Raw genomic sequence first — 18,468 nt, 5'->3', positions numbered from 1 at the left:
GCCAAAAAGAACGAGCCCTTTGGGTTCGCACGCGGATTTGGGTGTAAAATAGTCCTAATTGGGTCAGTTTGATGTTTTTGCGATGGGTAAGGACCAAAGAAAGGGAAACCCCAGCCCTGCAATGCCAGAGCGGTGCTTGGCGTGTCCTTTGTGTCCTCTAAGCACGCTGGAAATAAGGAAAAATAAAAATTATATAGCTATTCATAAAGCAGTGCCTTACTTGATGAGGGTGGGTTTTTAATCAGAGGATGGGGAAAACAAAAATTAAAAATCCAGGGTCGGATATCTCTCCGGGCTTTGCTTTTCATGTGGGCGGGCGGCGTTCAGAGGCGGAATGAAAAGGAGCAGATAAGACCCGTGGATAACGCTCCGTGGGACGGCACCGACGTGACCGTGCCCTTAAAACGATGTAAAAAAAAAAAAAAAGGCAGAAAATATGAAAGAATAAAATGAAAAGGGAGAGAAAAACCTGAGTGGAAGTGGTTGGGAAGTGACCAAGCCATTGCCAAACCCTTCCAAAAATTGCTCCTTTTTTTCACCGCAGCCCAAAATAAAGCAGGACCTCCATAAAAAAAAAAAAAAGCATCAAGCTAACGATTCAGAAAACAAGTTCTTGAGAGAAATCTCTCCTTTCTCCCCAGGCAAGTTGCTGTTTTCCTCCGAAAAAAGGCGACCGCGTGAAAAGACTTTCGCCGCGAACATCCACGGGCGATTTGCCGGCGTCGTGCCGGCGATTACCGAGGCTTTTAAGCTCTTGGTCCTAGGGCGGCGAGATTTTCTGCTCACAAATTCTATTAGTTCTACAAACATGTGGTGAAAGGGAGAAAAAATGGAGGGGTTTGAGCCAAAAAAAGCAAAAAAGCAGCTGTTTTTGCCTCGCCGGGACAGTGCAAGGTCCTTGTCTCTTGCTCAAGGGATACTCGTGGTTGGGATGTCTCGTTCTGCGCACGGGGGATGTTTGATTTGGGTTTAATTCCTCGAATTTCCTGGTGCTCCCTGCTAGGGCTGGGTTTATGGCAGGGAAGGAAGGCTGGTGAGTTGGGGAATGTGTAATCTCTCCGCAAAGCCGCCAAAAACGGGCTCTGAACAATAATTAAGCGTGTCGGAAACTTGTACGGCAGCCGAGCGAGCGGCTGAGCGGAGCCTGTGCTACGTGGGGAAACACAACTCCAAAGTGGAGGAGCCTCTGAGCGTCCTCTGAACATCCCCCCGAGCAACCTCTGATTGTCGCCTGAGCATCCTTGGAGCATCTCCTGAGCATCTCCCTGAGCAGGCCCTGCGCATCCTCCTGAGCAACTCTTGAGCATCCCGAGCAACCTCTGAGCATCCTGAGCAGCCTCTGAGCATCCCGAGCATCTCCCAACCTTCCTGAGCATCCTCTGAGCATCCTCTGAGCATACCCAGAGCATCTGCTGACCCTCCTGAGCATCCTCTGAGCATCCTCTGAGCATACCCAGAGCATCTGCTGACCCTCCTGAGCATCCTCTGAGCATACCCAGAGCATCTGCTGACCCTCCTGAGCATCTTCTGAGCATCATCTGAACACCCCCTGAGCAACACCTGAGCAAGCCCTGTGCATCCTCCTCAGCAACTCCTGAGCATCCTGAGCAACCTCTCAGCATCTCCTGACTCCCCCGAGCATCCTCTGAGCAACCTCTGAGCATCTGCTGACCCTCCTGAGCAACCTTGAGCATCTTTGGAACATCCTCCAAGCATCTCCTGAGCAGGCCCTACACATCCTCCTGAGCAACCCCTGAGCAACCTCTGAGCAATCCCTGAGCATCTCCTGACCCTCTTGAGCATCATCTGAGCAAGCTCTGAGCATCTGCTGACCGTCCTGAGAATGCTCTAAGCATCTTGGGAACATTCCCTGAGCAACCCCTGAGTATCCCCTGAGCATCCTCCTGAGCAACCCAAGCATCTCCTGAGCAACATCTGAGCATCCTCTGAGCAACTACTGAGGATCTGCTGACCCTCCTGAGCAACCCCTGAGTAACCTCTGAGCATCTGCTGACCCTTCTGAGCAACCCCATAGCATCTCCTGAGCCTCCCCTGAGTAATCTCTGCGCATCCACCTGAGCAACCCTTGAGTATCCTCCGAGCACCCCCGATCACCTCCTCCCCAGCCCTGTTTTCCTCCTTCTCCACTCTATATTCACATTTATTCCCCTGCAGCCATTTAACACAATTTCTTACAATAAAACATACCTCTGAGAGTAGCAAAATTACAGCATAAACCCCCCCCAAAATTCAAATTCTAAAGAATTTCACACTTGCACACACGCTCATCGACCACATTTGCAGGTGCAAAGCATCACATCACCTCCAGGAAATTACCCTATTTTCCCCACCATACGCAGAATTTTTATTACCCCGTGTTGGGGAAAAACAAGCTTTGAAATCCAGTTTGCAAATTCTAATTTAAAAAAAGAAACAAAGGAAAAAAAAAAAAAGGTGAAAAATAAATACTTCACCCCAGCCTTTTTTTGCCTTGAATTAAGGCTCCCCTTGACATTTTTTTTCAGGCTCCGGTTTTGTTTTTATAGCACCGGCAATAAAGCAAGTGTGTAATTAGTAATAAAGCTGACACTCCTGCAAAGTGATTTCGCACTTGGAAGGAAAGCAAAGACAAGCTTCCGCAACGCCTGTTTTATAAATATATATATATATGCACACATATATATTTTTATTTATTGCTTTTTTCCCAAGCTTTGTTTTTCTAAGCCCATTTTCACCCTTGGAAACCTCCACTAATGTCACTTTTTCCCCAGGGACAGACCACGGATATTTGGTGACAGCGGATGAAGGGACGATAATTTCTTTGCAATATAACGAATCCCCACCCGCAGCCAAAGAGGACACAGCGGATATCGTCATAATACCCTCAGCTGCCCCCAAATGGGGAGAAATTCCTAAAAAAACGGCATTCGAAAGTCAAAGGAGAGGATATTACCGCACAGTGGATTGATAGACCAGATCCTCCCTCTTCCGATAGTTCTCCATGTGCGAAAAATTGGTGGAGAACATGGCATCGAAGGTGAAGATCTTCTGCTTGATGGTGCCACCATCGGTGACCTGCAAAAAGAATAAAATACATATGAGCTGCCCGCGGTCACTTGTGCAAACGCACGAGCAGCTTTGCACCCCCTTTTGAATTTTAAAAAATATTTAAAAATATTTTTGTTTTAATTATTCTCATCCTTAATATTTCGACTTCACAAATATTTTTACTAGAAGTACTTTGCTTTTTAAAATTCTTATTCTTCATGTTTTTCTTAAGATTTGATGCATACGATTTATTTATTGTACGCTTGCTGAGATTAAAAACCAAACCCAGGTGTTTCTGTCCATATTGCGTCGCCAACTCCCATCTCCAGCCACTCACTGGAATTGTAATTTTAAAGTGGGAAAAGGTTCTTTTTAAGAGTGGAGAGGACTCATTTCTTCTTTGTTTCCCCCAATACCTTCAGATTTATTTCTCCCTCTTGCGAGGAGTGAGATTTAGTACAAAATTCAGGAGGAAAAGGCAGAGAAAAGCAATGGAGCTGGGAAATGGGCATTTTGGGGCTAGAAGAGCTCAGATCGATCCATCAGAATGTTAGAATAGTCTTTTTTTTTTTTTAATAGGCCATGCACAGAAGGGGATTTTTGGGGATTAAACCCCCAAACTCGGCATCTCTCGGGGAACACCCAGCACTTCTCTCCCCTCTTGGGCAAAATTCAATGCCAAATTTTCCTTTTCCCCCCTTTTTTTTCAATGGCAAAAAGGAAGGGAAGAAAATAAATTAAAAAAAAAGAAGCTGAGCTGTCACTAAACCCACCTCTTCAAATTTATTCGCCGAGCCCGAGGCTTTTATGGCAAAGAAAATACACGTTGGCACGGACGCGGGATAAAGAACCGCAGGAAGAATTATCGGAGCCGTAAATCTCCGGCCTTGGGAACGAAGGGAAGTTTTCAAGGACGCGTTTTGATTTTTTTTTTCCCAGTTTTCAGTTATACCTCGAAACCTCCTGGATCAGGGAACTCTTTGTGTATTGGCAAAAAAGGGATTTTTTTTTTTTTTTTTTTAGGAATTATTTTTGGGACGCAGCAGAGCGGTCGCTCCCAGGAGGGATGCTCAGAGGTGGGGACCGCTGGAGCTCACCAGGAATTTGCAGCCATAGGAGTTTCCCAGCACATCTGGACAGATGTGGGTAAAAAAAATACACATATGAGGATGGAAAAAGGAAAAAAAACGCAGCTCAAAGCATCTCTCACACCACGACTCACCCCCCGGGACCCATCGCATCCCCCCGAGGATGCACAGAAAGGGCAGATGCTGCAGTCCGGTCGCATCCTTGGCGATTTATACAAAAGCACCTTAAAAAATAGTCTTTCTCCAGGAATTAAGACCTATTTTCAGCCTGAAAATGACCCTGGGGTCTTTTTTTTTTTTTTTTTTGGAAAGAAGTTACATATAAAGTTGGTGTGAGCGTGGGAGCCGCCAAGCTGGGGAAAAAACCCAAAAGGATGATAATTCCGCAGCACCCAAATTGCCCCAGATTTTATGTCCACACTGAGGAGCGGGAGAAAAAGGTGTGTGGGGAGAGGAAAAAACACATTGAAGGCACCAAAGCTGAGCTCAGGCAGCTGCGTTATTTATAAACTCCAATAAAAACCTTATTCCTGCCAAAACCGCGGCGATTGCCACAGCGCGGGGACGCATTAACCTCCTGTCCCCTCCTGCGCGTCCCCTCGTCGCTGTCACCTCGCCAGTGAGCCGGCACTTTGCTGTCCCCAAAATACGCCGGTGCCATTAATATTGGCAGAGCCTCTCACCGGGATGCTCGGGGGGGTAGATAAGGCCACCCATGGGGGACCAAAGGGATGGGGGGGGGCGGATTTTGGAGGACAAAACAGGGATTTTGAGGGTGTTACAACCCTAAAATTACAGGAGGTCTCCGTAGCACCCTGGGGAACGGGTCTGGATTCCTTCAACCCACCTCGTCTTGGGGCTGAATTTACAATTGTTCTCCAAGTAAATGCTATGGAAAAAGGGAAAAATACCCGCAAGGGGTGACTGTGATGCTTCAGGGGGTTGCGCATCCTGTGTCGCAGCTGCAGGGAGAAACGCAGCACGCTGGAAAAACCCTTTTTTAGCTTTTTTTCTGCCTCCTTCCCCAGCTCGCTCGAGCGTCTGCATTTAACCCAGCTGGCTGATATTCTTCCTCCCACCCTGAGCTGCCCCACCTTGCTCAGAACCACCCAAACCGCCGCTGCCATCAGATTTCCCTTCCAAAAAAATACAGATTAGTTGATTTAGTTGTCCAAACTTGCACGATTCGAGAACGGCAAGCCTTCTCCATCCCCCAAAGGGCATCGCCAACGCTGGCACGCCCCTCTCAGCATCGCTAAAAATCAATTTTGCAAAGGGATGGTGCAATTTTGGGAAGCGCAGCCCGGGCTCCCCGCTGCTGGAGCGATGCCCTGGCCCAGCGGTAATAGAGAGCTCAATAAACTCTGCTGCTGCTCGTGACCTTCTCTCCCCACCTAAGTATGAGGAATTAAAAGAGTTCCCCACGCTGACATTTAAATTATCATCTCCGAGGCGCAGGGACGACTCAGCCGGCGGGTAATGAATGGCACCGGTCAGACCTCTCGCCGTTTCCGGCCCAAAATCTCTCCATCAGCTGCTCCGATTTTGGAGAATTTCTCCGTGGGTGTAAAACTCCAGATTTTTTTCCCTAAAGAGCAGCAGGTTCATAAATCAGAGGCCATGAATTGGGTTGGCTTGAAAGTTTGGAGCGGGGATGCAAATGTCTGGGAGGTGCTTTTTAAGAGCAAGAGGCTAAAAAGCAGCATCCCGGTGCTGCATCCAGCCCTGCATCCCCAAATCTGGGGCTCTGGGCTTTCCCAGCAGCATCGTAGGGTGGAGGAAGCGTTTGTGACATCCCTGGCACGTTGGGTGCCCTTCGCTTGGTCCCTTCACCCCATTTTCCCCCTCCCTGGAGCCACCGTTGTCGCCAGCGGTGACTTTATCACTGTCACCAGCAACATTTTCCGCTCGGAGCCGTCGCCGAGGCTGGAACGTCTCATTTCTCCTAATGGGCAGTGGCAGAGGGAGCCCCCGCGGGGACAGCGATTTGTCACCATCCATCAGGTGGCTCCGAGCGGCGCCGCCAACTTCTGTGAAGCATCGGCCACCACTTGCCGTGGGGTTTGGAGCCGCCAGGGGCGTTTGCCAGGCAGGGATGAGCCCTTAACGGAGCAAAATGCTTTGTAATCCCCTGCACCGAGCCAGGGGCTTAAAAATGAGAGCTGGGGGAAGGGGGGGACATGGGGACATGGGGGGTGTCCCCTCACCGGCAAAGGCCACGGTGCTGTGGAGAGAAGCGCTTGTGTGCGGGTGCTACAGAGAGCAATGTCCACATCCTATGGGTGCTACACAGAGCAAGGTCCACATCCTATAGGTGCTACAGAGAGCAATGTCCACATCCTATGGGTGCTACTCAGAGCAAGGTCCACATCCTATAGGTGCTATGGAGAGTAATGTCCACGCACCACGGGTGCTACAGAGAGTAATGTTCAGATCCTATGGGTGCTACACAGAGCAATGTCCATGCACCATGGGTGCTACAGAGAGCAAGGTCCACATACTATGGGTGCTATGGAGAGCAATGTCCACTTATTATGGATGCTACAGAGAACAATGTCCATGCACCATGGGTGCTACAGAAAGCAATGTCCATACATCAGGGGTCTATGGAGAGCAATGCCTGTGCACCATGGGTGCTACAGACAGCAAGGTCCATATGCTATGGGTGCTACAGAAAGGGATGTCCACATACTATGGGTGCTGTGGAGAGCACCGTCCATGCTCCATGGGCGCTAGAGAACCATGTCCATACACCATGGGTGCTACAGAGAGCAATGCCCACATACTATGGGTGCTACGAAGAGCAACGTCCGTGTGCAGGCACTGCAAACAGCAACACCAGCCCCAGCTCTGCATTCTTTTCTTTCTTGCTAATTACACTGAGCACCAAGCTCTAATTAACCGCGGCAGAGCGGCTCCCCCCGGGTTCCCCTCCATCCCCAGCGCTCGCTGCTCTACACCCCCAGGCCGAGCCGCGCGTCCCCGCCGGGAAATCACGCCCGGCCCTCGCCTGCCACCAAAAAAATCTGCAAAACACTTTTTTTTTTTTGCAATTACCATCATCTCATCCGCGCCCCCGGCTGTGTGTACAGCGTGGCTGCTGCCGGCTGCCCGCGTCCCCCGCCGCTGCCAGCTGTCTGCACAGAGCCACCACAGACACTCCGAGGATTCCCCATCCCTTTCCCGCTTCTATATTAATTTTTTGAGCTCTGCACTGCTGCAAAAAAAGTAATTTACACCCTCCCCAGCCTTTGCACTGACCGTACTAATCAGGTCTGGAGCGCGACCCCTGAGACGCCTGCGACAGCAGCCAGCGAACAGCTTGACAGCTCCACGTCTTCCCGGACTTGTTACACGCTCGTTTGCAAGGATGTCACCACCCTCGTCACCTGCAAGGGGTTTTTTGGGCGCTCACCTAACGCGCCAGGGGTTTGGACCTGTGTTTGTACATGTTCTTGGGCAAATCGCACCTTCTGGAGACAAACCTACCGCGGAAGGGGGTGGTTGGATGTTAATTAACGCCTCTGCAGACGGTGCATGTTCTTGTTTATGCCGTGAAAAAGCGCCTTTGCTCAGCCCAGGCTTCCTCGAGTCTTCTGCATTTTAACTGCTCAAGCTGAGGGGATTTGCGACCCAAGGAAAACATTGTCCCTTGCTGCCACCCCCTCCTCCGTGTCCCTCGGCCATGGAGCTCCCAGGGGAGTTGCTGGAACGGGGGTTCGGGGGGTGCTGGGTTGCAGCACGGTGCTTTTTGGGGGGTTTTGCCTGCCGCACACATCTAAGAAGCCCCTTTACTCCTCACAGCCTTCAGCCTTGGTCTGCAGCACTCCAGGGGTTGTGCACCCACCTATGGGTTATGCACCAATCCTATGGGTTGTGCACCCACTCTGTGGGTTATACACCCACCCCAGGGGTTGTGCACCAATTCTGTGGGTTATGCACCCACCCCAGGGTTGTGCACCAATTCTGTGGGTTATGCACCCACCCCAGGGGTTGTGCACCAATTCTATGGGTTATGCACCCACTTGAAGGGTTTTGCACCTATCCTATGGATTATGCAGCCACCCCATGGGTTATGCACCCACCCTATGGGTTATGCACCCACCCTGATGGGTTGTGCACCAATCCTATGGGTTATGCAGCTACCCCATGGGTTATGTACCCACTTGAAGGGTTTTGTACTCATGCCGTGGGTTATGCACCCACCCATGGTTTATGCATCCACTATGATGGGTTATGCACCCACCCCATGCCCTACACCAAACTGCTACGGAATCTGCTGCTGCACACTCCACTTCTTTTGCCTTTCCCACTCCCTGCAACCCAACATGCACCTCGGGGGCATCCTTCAACTCAACGAGCTCCCTCTGCTCTCGGGAAAATAAACCATGGGAAGTGGGAGCCCCCGCGAGTCCCCACACTGCCCCGGTGTCACGCACAAAGATGCTGTCCGGATGATCTACGAACGGTATAAATATAACTCTGTACCCACAACATCTCCACCCTGGCTCCCCCTGCACGGGGGAGCTGAGACTGGGGGTTCAAAGTCTGTGAGCGAGACAAGATGGGGGGGGAAAAATCCCTAAAATCAGGAGAGAATTTGGGAGACGCTCTACGAAAAACCCAACTTTCTCAATGCGGGATGTCCCTGTGAAAGAAGAAAAAGGGAAAGCGGGTAAAAAGCCTTGAAGAAAGGGGGATTTGCGGCGATAAAAATAAAAGCTGGGTGATTTTTTTTCCCCTCCCACCCTCTCGGTGGGTTCTCAGAGAGCGATTTGCTCGGCCGCCCCGGCACATCGTCCTCTCACCGAGGGCTCCAGCGTCCCTCCGTGCAGGGGGGATTATGCAAATCCAGCTCCAGCTTGCGAGAAAGTGGGTTAATCCAATATTATTGAGTGGAAAAGGGAAGGAAAAACTTGATGGAGATGGCAGCGCCACGCAAAAAGCCTCCTCCCCAAAATAAGAGGGAGACGAAGCCCATTGCAAGCTGAAATGTAGGGTTTGGGATGGCTTTTGGTTTATATTTGGGTATTTCTCTGCTTGCATCCCCTACACACCTAAATACACATATTTATAGCAAAAACCAGCCAGGACTCGACAGAAATACGCCTGTGCACACACCTGGCTCCAGCAACTGAATATATATCAGTACAGCGAGCACATTTTCCTATTTATAAACCAGCCTGGATGCGAAAAAGAGCTTTAAGGCAGAGACTCTCCTTGTTCAGGGAGCAGAAACGAGATGGCAAAACCAAGAAAAAATATCCTATGGAGGAGGGTGGCCCCTTCAGCTGAGGCCACCAACCCAGTTAGCTCTTTCTCGGCCTCCTCCGCGAGCAAACGTGTAAAGAGCTGAGTTTTTCCCATCCTGGAAAATGTCTAAGTTTTCTCTGATCAAACCCCTGCGGGGGTTTTATTCGTGTTTGGCAGCTTATCTTGAAATTCCCTGGAGAAAGCCAAAAATGCTGCTGGAGACTGTGATACGTGAGGCTGGATCCAGGCTCGGTGCAGATGGGAGTGATGCTGGTGCAGGGGAGAGTTACAGCCTCCAAATCCCCCCTCCCCAAATCAAACCAGAGGCTCTAAGTCTCACTTTGCTCCTGCTCAGCATCCCACATCCCTGAGTATTTTGGGGACGGGGATGAGAAGGAGAAAGAATTTCTCAGGGAGGCTTGAAGAGCCCAGTGTGAAAAGCCCAGTGCTGCTCCCCAAATACCCTCAAATTTCCATCATTTCCCCCGCAGCATGAAAACCACCCTCTTTTTCACATCATTTCACACCCAACATGCAAATTCTCTTTGCGCAGCAGTGCCAACCCGAGTCCCTCTCTCCCAAACCCCCATCGGCAAAACCCCCAGCACCGAACCGAGCCTGCCAGCCCCAAACCCACCTGAAAAGCATAATAAAAAGGCTGAAGAAAGCCTTGCACAGCCCTCAGGATGATTTCAAAGCTGTTTTACATCTCTTCCCCCACCCAGATTTTCAAAAGCCTGCTTGCTACGCCAAATCAATATTCCCATCAGCGAGAGCATCGTTTGCTTTTCTCTCCCCCATCCAGCCTTGACCTTCTGTTGTACAGGAGCAAAGCAGCCGGGTGGCTCCGTGTCCCCGTCCTCAAGGGCAGGGGAAAAGTCACCGGCATCGCTTACCCGGTACCAGACGATCTCCCGCATCTTCCCGTCTGTCTTGAAGTTGCATTTCAAGGTGACAGCGTCTCCCACCACCACGGGCGGCAGCGGCTCGATGCTGACGGTCAGGTAGGCTGGAAGAGGTGAAAAAGAGGAGAAAAAGAGACGTGAGCTGCCAGGAAGGATGGGGTAAGGGGTTAAAATATTTTTCTTAAACGGTTTTATGGTTTTAATAGCTCTGCAAACGCTGGCTGCATCCCACATCGGGATAACGCAAGGGCAAGCCCATCTGCGTGGCACCGTGTCCCTTCGCAGTGATGAGTTTCGGCTGCTCCCAAAGCACAAAAAAAACCCCACAAACTGGGGCAAATCCTTCCTGACCTTATTTACCAGCTTCTGGCACCAAAAAGGACCGAGCGTTTCGCTGCTCGTCTCCCCAGCTTTGCAAAATTGCCCATGTTTGCCTAAATAAACCCCGGGCACTGAGATTTTGAGGTTCGCCTTGATCCACGCGCAAAGCCCTGACCCGCAAACTCAAGCCCAACCTTCCTCTGAAGATCTTGGCTTTGACTTTGTCTCCACCATCATCCACCCCACATCAGTTCTCTCCCCATCGCAGACCAAATTCCTCCTTGGAAGGAAAGAAAAAGCTTTAAAACCCTCTAAATGACTCATTTCCCACGTGAACAGGTACGATAGGTTAATCAGAGGATTTGCAAAGCCCGACCTGAGGTTTTATAGCCCCGCCTTGGCCGGCAGCTTCTTCCCCATCTCCCCCATAGCTGGATGCAGGATCTGTCCTCATAGCAGAGGGAAAAATCAGAACACGGGCGGCTCCATCTACCCATTTTCTCCCTGTTTTCCCTCGATTTGCTGCAAAATATTACAGGAGCATGGAGCAACCAGGGTCAGGAGGGCAGGCAATTGCATTTCTATTTTATTTTCCTCTATTTCCTCCGGCTGCTGGAAGATCCCAGATTGACAGCCCGATAGATCTGAGCCTTTCTTTAGCATCCTTGCCCCGACTGTACCCGTTTGACACCGTTTCCAACCAGGGCGCCCCAAAACAACCCTTAACCCGCTGCAAAAATCCATTCTTTTCTAAATTATTGCTTGCATCAGGTGGAAAAGCAACACTAAAGAACCTCAGAGCGCCTGGAAAATAGGAGCGGGTTTAGAAATGAGGCTGCAGAAACTAAGACTCCTTTGCAGAAAATGCCCTGAAAGGAGGAAAGGTGGTTTTATACGTCCCGCAGCCAGCGATTCGAGGCTCACAACACTTGTAAAACAAGTTGCCAGTGTTTTCGCAATAAATCTCAAGCGCGACCCGCGGGAGAGGAGGCTGCAACACGTACCTGCTGCAACAGCAAAGCAGCGTGGCCTGGAATACTGAGCACGGGGCTGTAAGATGCCAGAAACCCTCTTTATACCGTATTTTTGGGCGGCTGCAAAAGCAAATTTGCTGCTGCAATCGGCGGGTTGCAAGGAAATATGGAAAAAAGTGAATTTTTCTTGGTGGTGGTGAGTGCTGGAGAGTGTTTTGCAGCGTTGCACAGGGGGACAGCAGCACTAAGCGGGGATGGGGGCGGAAATTAAGCGTTGTTTTAAGGCCTAAAATGAGGTTTAATTTTGCACCTTTGCAACCCCAGTCCGACAGCGACCCAAATCCTCGCCAGCAGCCGCGTTTGTTCGGGGACGGCTTCTTTCCAGCCTCTCTCCTCGCCTGGACAGGGTTTATTTTAGCAGGCTAAAGCAGGGATTAATTCCTCGTGGCTGCCAACGCAGCACACGGTTCCTCTCGAATTCGGGGCTTTGCAGATGCAGCGATGGGAGAGGAGGAGGAGGAACGCGAGGAAGGTCAGGCGAGGTCCCGCAGCCCTGATTCCCCCTGCATTTCCAAAATTGAGACGGGCAACGGGCACAAAAAGCAAAGGGAGGGGGGCGAGCGAACGTTTTGCTCGTCTGCCCGAAGGAAATCGGGGACGGAACCTCCACACGCGCGGAAAAACTCTCCGTCAACTGGCGTCGGAGCCGCGGGGTGAGATTACATCTCCCTCCTGCCCCCGGCGCGGATCACCGGGGCGATTAAATAAAGCGGGTAGGTGACAAAGACAGAGCTAAGGTTGTATTTTCCCTCGTGCCCGCAAATTACTGAGGTACAGGAGTTCCCAGCTCGTAACCGCAGCATCTCGGGATGGTTTTCCATCCCTCTTCAGACCCTGTGAATGGCAATGGGGAGCCGGAGCATCCCCGTCCCAGGTGGTTTGGTGGTGGCTTAGATTGTTTTCTGCTGGTTGGTGGCTTTTTAAAGTCAAAAAATGGCCAAGCTTGGGGTGGTCCCCGCCACCCACCTCTGCTCACGTGCAGCGAACGCATGGGCACAAGCATTTAAGGGGGCAAATCCAACCGCAAACATCCCCAACCTGCTTCTTCCAAACCTCAAAAAAGCCAAATGAGGGGTTTTATTTTTGCTTTACCCCCTCCACGAGCTGCAAAAACCACCTGCAGCGGGGCTGCAGCCCACCAGTTTGCACCACTTTACCCAGTAATTTGGGCTGGGCTGTGCTGGGATCTGGATATGGGGTCCTTAAAAATAGTGGATGCTCCGGCACTTCTCCTCCCGTGCAGGTCCTGCCTGGCAAAGCCAAAGCTCTGGAGCTCTGGGATTTATTGCACCGGTGCCGGGGTTGACAGGGACCCTGCAGAGGGGTGATGCTGATGCCTGGAAGGTGAAACCCCAAATTCAGAGCAAAATCACCCCAAAAGATGAGGAAAAGGAGGAGGGAAAGAGCTCGAGTGCGAGCGGAGAGAAACAGATGCGCGATCCCCGGAGAAGCCAGCCCCCAAAATGCTACGGATGTGTGTAAGGGAGGGGGAAAAGCAGCGAAAATAAAGCCTGACGCCAAAAAGTAACACAAGAATCCAGATGGAGCCGTCCAAAACCTGCTGGTTTGCTGCTTGACGTGCGAATCTCATCCCTTGTGCCCCCCTTTCCCTTTGCTTTCCGACGGCGGAGGATGGCAACATGTCACCGCTCCTCAAAATCCCCCATTCGCTCCTGGATTTATTGGGGAGAAGAAACCAGCTGTGCCAGGTATTGCTGAATTTCAAGGACTTTAAAGAGGGCTGAGCACCAGATTTACTCCTCCGAAGAAGGAGCCCAACCCAACGTCTCCATCATCCTCTGCATTATCAGCATCCCAAAGGCAGCTCTGAACCCTGAAGCTCCCCTCCTTCCCCTTTGCTCTTTTTGAATAAGACATATTTGATAGCGAAAGCTGTGCCGGGGCCACCCTCCGATTACATTCTGACCTATGGAAATTCAGCCTTCTGATTAGATCGCATCCCCGGGGAGGAAAGAGTATTTTTGCTAGTGAGCAGTGGGAATTCTTGCAACATCCAGTTTAAAGGGGAAAGTCAAAAAAAAAAAAAAAGGAGAGAGAGGGGGAAGGGAGAGATAAATGAAATGTCCTTTTAAATCAGGAGTGACACATTAATAAAAGGAGCACATTGTAACATGCTCGGCGCTTTCAATTACCAAATAGCTGCGAGGGGGGAGGCAGGTTTCACCGGATGCTTCCGCCAAGGCGCTGGTGGAAAAACCCATTTCTGCCCCGTTTTGAGCGGCCCGTGGGGGTTTTTTTGCACATGAGAGCAGCCCCATGGAAGTCTCACCTCCCAGCCCTTCCAAAAAATTAACCTCGAAGCGGTGACGGGCTTTACCCCTTCGGGACGTGTCCCCAAGGTTCAACCTGGCCCCATCTTTGCACTTGGGGTCATTTGGAGCAATAATGACGTTTCCAGGGGCGGGAGGGGAAAGATGCTGTGGGATGGAGCTGGAGGAGGGGACACGTCTGTCCCCGCCGTGTCCCCCCCATTCTTCAGGTGCCGACACGTCCCCCTCGGCTGGAGGCAACGGGGAGAGATAATATTAACACATCATCATTTTAATCAGCCCGTGATTAGCGGGGCTCATACATAATTCACACCGAATCCTCCACCGCCTTCCGGCACATCCCTACGATGGTATTTCGGGGTGCAAACACAAGGAGGGAGGGGGAAAAAAAGGAACCAGGACCCCCCCCTAATCAGCACAGGGCTGATTTTCGTCATTTTCCAGGATTTAAGTCATCCAGGAGGCACTTTGCTCCTTGCAGAAGAGCCGGTTGGGATGCTAAAAGATCGCAAATCACCGCAACAGAATAAAAACAAAGGGGTGATTTCGCTCCCCGTTCTCAACCAGAGAAAGATGATGGTCGGCACGAGGGGAAATCAGCGGTGTCTGAGGGTTTGTGGCCACGTGCGAGGCCTCGGGGACAGGGACGTCACCTCCCGTGCGCCGGGGCTGAGGAGCATTAAGCAAACGCGCTCTGACTCGCGGCACTTTGCAACATCTTGTTCATTAAAAATTAAACGCCGGCAGTTGCTCCCGTTCCTGGGAGTGCAGCAAATCCCTCCTCCCGCCCTCCCCAGCTCCGGCGATGCCTTATTTATGATATTCTGGGATGATTTACAATTATAATGTGTTGCTGCTTTTTGTTGCTAAGCCAGGAGGGCTGCGAGGGGCATGAACGGGTGAAGGATTCGCATCTGTCCCAATCCGGAGCGGCCAAATTTTGCTGAATCTTGAGCTTTTCCTCCTGGAAAGCTGCTGCATTGAGATATAGATACATATTATAATATATATTATATTTTTTTCTTTTTTTTTTGAAGTGGAGGAATAAGTGTTTTAACACATATTTAACTACGAGTGGAATGGGATGTGACGGGTGAAGAGCATCGCGCTTCCTTTTGCGAAGGGGGGAAAAAAAAAAATGTTGGAGGGAGCCCATTTATATTTCTAAAAGCCCAAACTGCTCGAGTTTTGCTTGGATTTCCAGCTTTTCCTTCAACAAAACCAAAAGCCGAGCACCAGCGGGGCTGAGCATCCCCAAGCCCGCTTAAAATTTGGGCCGGATTTTGCAAAAACCGCGCTGTTTTGTGGAATAAAAGCCCAAAAGCCAGCGTGTCCCACTGTGAGGAAGAGCCCCGCTGGCAGAGAGCAAATTGTATTAATGCTGTGTAAATAGGATATTAACGGGCCGACCAAACAATTAAAGAGCCTGTAATTAAAATTCATCTTCCTTCACACCGCGGCGTATTAAAGTACAAACATTTAATTAGATGCCTCTTACCTCACAGCCATTTGCATAAGTGGGAGGAAACACTTTGCGGTTGTACATTTAATTATTCTTTATGGGTTTGCTGGACCAAACCAGCCCCCAAATCCTTTAGGTATTGCAGAGCCGCGGAGAAAACATATAGAATATATAGGGAGTACATAGAGAAGATGCTTGGGTCTATTTTTCTCTGACTAAATAGGATGCAATCAGCATGTTAAACCCGACAAATCTTATGGACGCCTCTCGTGTCTTGTTAGCTCTTTGTAATGCAAATCGATAATTTTAATCGATATATCGATTGAGCGCAGCCGGTTTGGCCTTTCGACCCCTTTTAAATCCAGATTAACTGAGAAAACCACTTCATCGGGGCTGGGGGACAGACGGACCCCAAGGGGTTCTGCTGCACTTGGGGTTTAATGATCAAAGTCTGTCAAAACTATACAAAACGATGTGTTTTTTAAGCTTTACCCGTTCAAAATTTACCCCCGTGTCCCAGTCCGAAGTTTTTTGCTTTGTTTTGGGGTGTATAATGCAAAAACTAAAACCCAACCTCCAACGATTCCAATGCTGGTGAAAAAATCCAGTTGAGACGGGGCTTTTGAACGCTGCCCACAACTTTTATTTTTGCCTTGAATCCTGGATTTCTCTTGGAAAAAAATATCCTAGCCAAAAAGAAAAAAGAAATAAAGCCTCATTTTCGGTACCCAACATCACTTTGTGTGCAGCCGTCTCAGCATCACACAGAGTATCTTCAACACCGTGCAATCACATAAGGGCTTCCCAAAGAGTTATGTCAATATATCTTAAGAAAAAAATCAATTTTTAGACCGGTTTTGTCCTCGTTATGAACACTACAGTCATTTTGACGTTCTTAAGGGCAGAGATTGAATCTTACGCGCCAGCGTTTGTAGCGAAACCCTGGTGTGGTGCAGCAACACCGCAGGTTGCGGAGAAACGAGGCTCAAAATGGCTCACGCTGCACTAAAAACACGTTACAAATGCTTCGGCTCAGTGGGGTTTTCATGCACATCGGCACGGTACATGACCTCGGACACAGAAAAGGAGAGTTTGGGTCACTCTGGGCATGGAAATGCAATGGGTGATTTGGGTGGTGGGTGCCTTGGGATGCTGCGGTGTCTCCTCCTGACTCTCCAACATCCATCTCCTGCCTCTTCTCCATCTCCGTCATCCACCATTTCCACCTTTCCCTCTCCAACATCCATCTTTCTCTCCTCCTTCCACCATTTCCACCTCTCCAACATCCATCTCCTGCCTCTTCTCCATCTGCTTCATCCAGCATTTCCACCTTTCCGACATCCATCTTTTCCATCTCCTCCTTCCACCATTTCCACCTTTCCCTTTCCAACATCCATCTCCTGCCTCTTCTCACAGAATCACAGAATGTTCTCCATCTCCTCATTCCAGCATTCCCACTTTTCCAACATCCATCTCCTGCCTCTTCTCCATCTCCTTCATCCACCACTTCCACCTTTTCAACATCCAGCTTTTCCATCTACTCCATCCACCATTTCCACATTCCCCCCTCCTGTTTCCTTCTATCAACTACTCAACCACCGGCTCCATCCATCACCAAGCGCCGGCTAATAAACCAGATGTAAACACCATCGTTTTCACAAACCCGTCACCACCTTTGGCGCGTGTCTCCCGGCAAACAAATCCACGGTGGATGGAGCCATCCGTATCAGCCACGTGGTTTGGGCACGGATTGAGACAAAACCCGCTTTAACGTCTCCATCGCGCCTTTTCTAAGTGAAAGCTCATCGGCAAGGGCTGTTCCAGCTCATTGGAGCACAAGATGAGTCCTTGGACTCGCGGCGCCGAGTTAGTGCTTGTACTACATCTCCGTCAAAGCGTTTGCCTGAAATCCTCGGGAAATGGGTCATTCCAGCGAAAAGATGGAAGTTTTGAGGCAAAACGGCTGAAACAAACCCGTGCCCTGCTACAAACACCTGGGATAACCTCCGATGCATCATTTGGATGCTCAATGGATCCCGCAACCTAAAAATCAGGTGGTTTCCAAGACAGAAACTCAGAGATGCAACGTCGGCGGCATAAATCCCAAACTCATGAAGCCAAGTCTTGCCCACCCCGCGAGCCGTGAGTCACTGTGAAGCCAAACCCATTGCCTACAAAACCAGAGCTGCTCCAGGTGGTGGAGAAGTGATGATTTGGGGGTGAATGCAAGAAAAAGGAGGTTTGGAGGAAAGCAACAGGCACTGGACAACTGGGAGCAGTAGGATTTTGAGGGTACCTTACTGGGATGAATGGGAAATCTCTTCCATTTGGGTAATATTTCAACACCTGCGAGGCATGAGGTTACCCCTAGATGAACATTTCTTTCCATACATGAAGAAAGACCGGAGACCCGACCAAAACCAACAGCCACTTGCGAAACACCGACCCAAGCCCAAAACCCCATAAATCAACCCCAAAAAAGAACAAGTCTACATGAAAAAGATGGGTCTCGCCATCCCACGTAGCTTATCAGCAGGGTTGTGCTCGCTGCATTGATAACTCTTCTTGATATACCGTATTTTATTAGCTGCTACCAGACCCCCCCCGCACAGGCTGGGAAGCCGGGTACGTAAATTATAGATTTAATATTTATCTCCCGCCGCCGCGCAGACGTGAAGTATGTTTAGCAGCATTTACTCCAGCTCAGTAAAGTTTTATTTATAATTTCTCCCCCCCACGCTGCTCAGCGCATCGCCATAAAGCCAATGGCTTATAACACACGCCTCCGTCTCCTAACGACGCCGGGTGGGGGGGAAGGAGAATTTTACTACCGCATCTTCACACCGCTGATATTGCCATTAAACCAGAATGCTCGAGCACCCAGCTGCCGTTTACAGCTGCTAAAATTGGTGGTCGTGACCCGTGATGGGTCGTTGGGTTTGGATTTTTGGAAGGGAAAGGTGTTTGTCATCATTATATTGCTCATCGGTCTCGTTCCTTTATCCCCAGTTACAGGTTATTTAAGGATTTGGCCATCCTGGGTGATTTTTTGGGGGGTTTTGGAGT

General features: G+C 50.1%; 1 protein-coding gene across 1 annotated transcript in view; it reads right to left on the bottom strand.

The window, feature by feature from the left end:
- Positions 1 to 18,468, bottom strand: part of IGSF21 (immunoglobin superfamily member 21) — a 38,077-nt gene that overhangs the window by 5,925 nt on the left and 13,684 nt on the right. Inside the window, exons 2-3 of the mRNA XM_065650181.1 lie at positions 10,286 to 10,398; positions 2,954 to 3,075 (exon numbers count right to left, since the gene is read on the bottom strand). Of these exons, the coding sequence (XP_065506253.1) occupies positions 2,954 to 3,075; positions 10,286 to 10,398 (235 nt within the window). The remainder of the gene's footprint in view (positions 1 to 2,953; positions 3,076 to 10,285; positions 10,399 to 18,468) is intronic.

Source organism: Caloenas nicobarica, chromosome 22 (genome assembly GCF_036013445.1).
Source record: "Caloenas nicobarica isolate bCalNic1 chromosome 22, bCalNic1.hap1, whole genome shotgun sequence".
NCBI classification, from domain to species: domain Eukaryota; kingdom Metazoa; phylum Chordata; class Aves; order Columbiformes; family Columbidae; genus Caloenas; species Caloenas nicobarica.
Note: the sequence above shows the minus strand (reverse complement) of the source record. Positions and strands in the feature narration are given on the sequence as shown.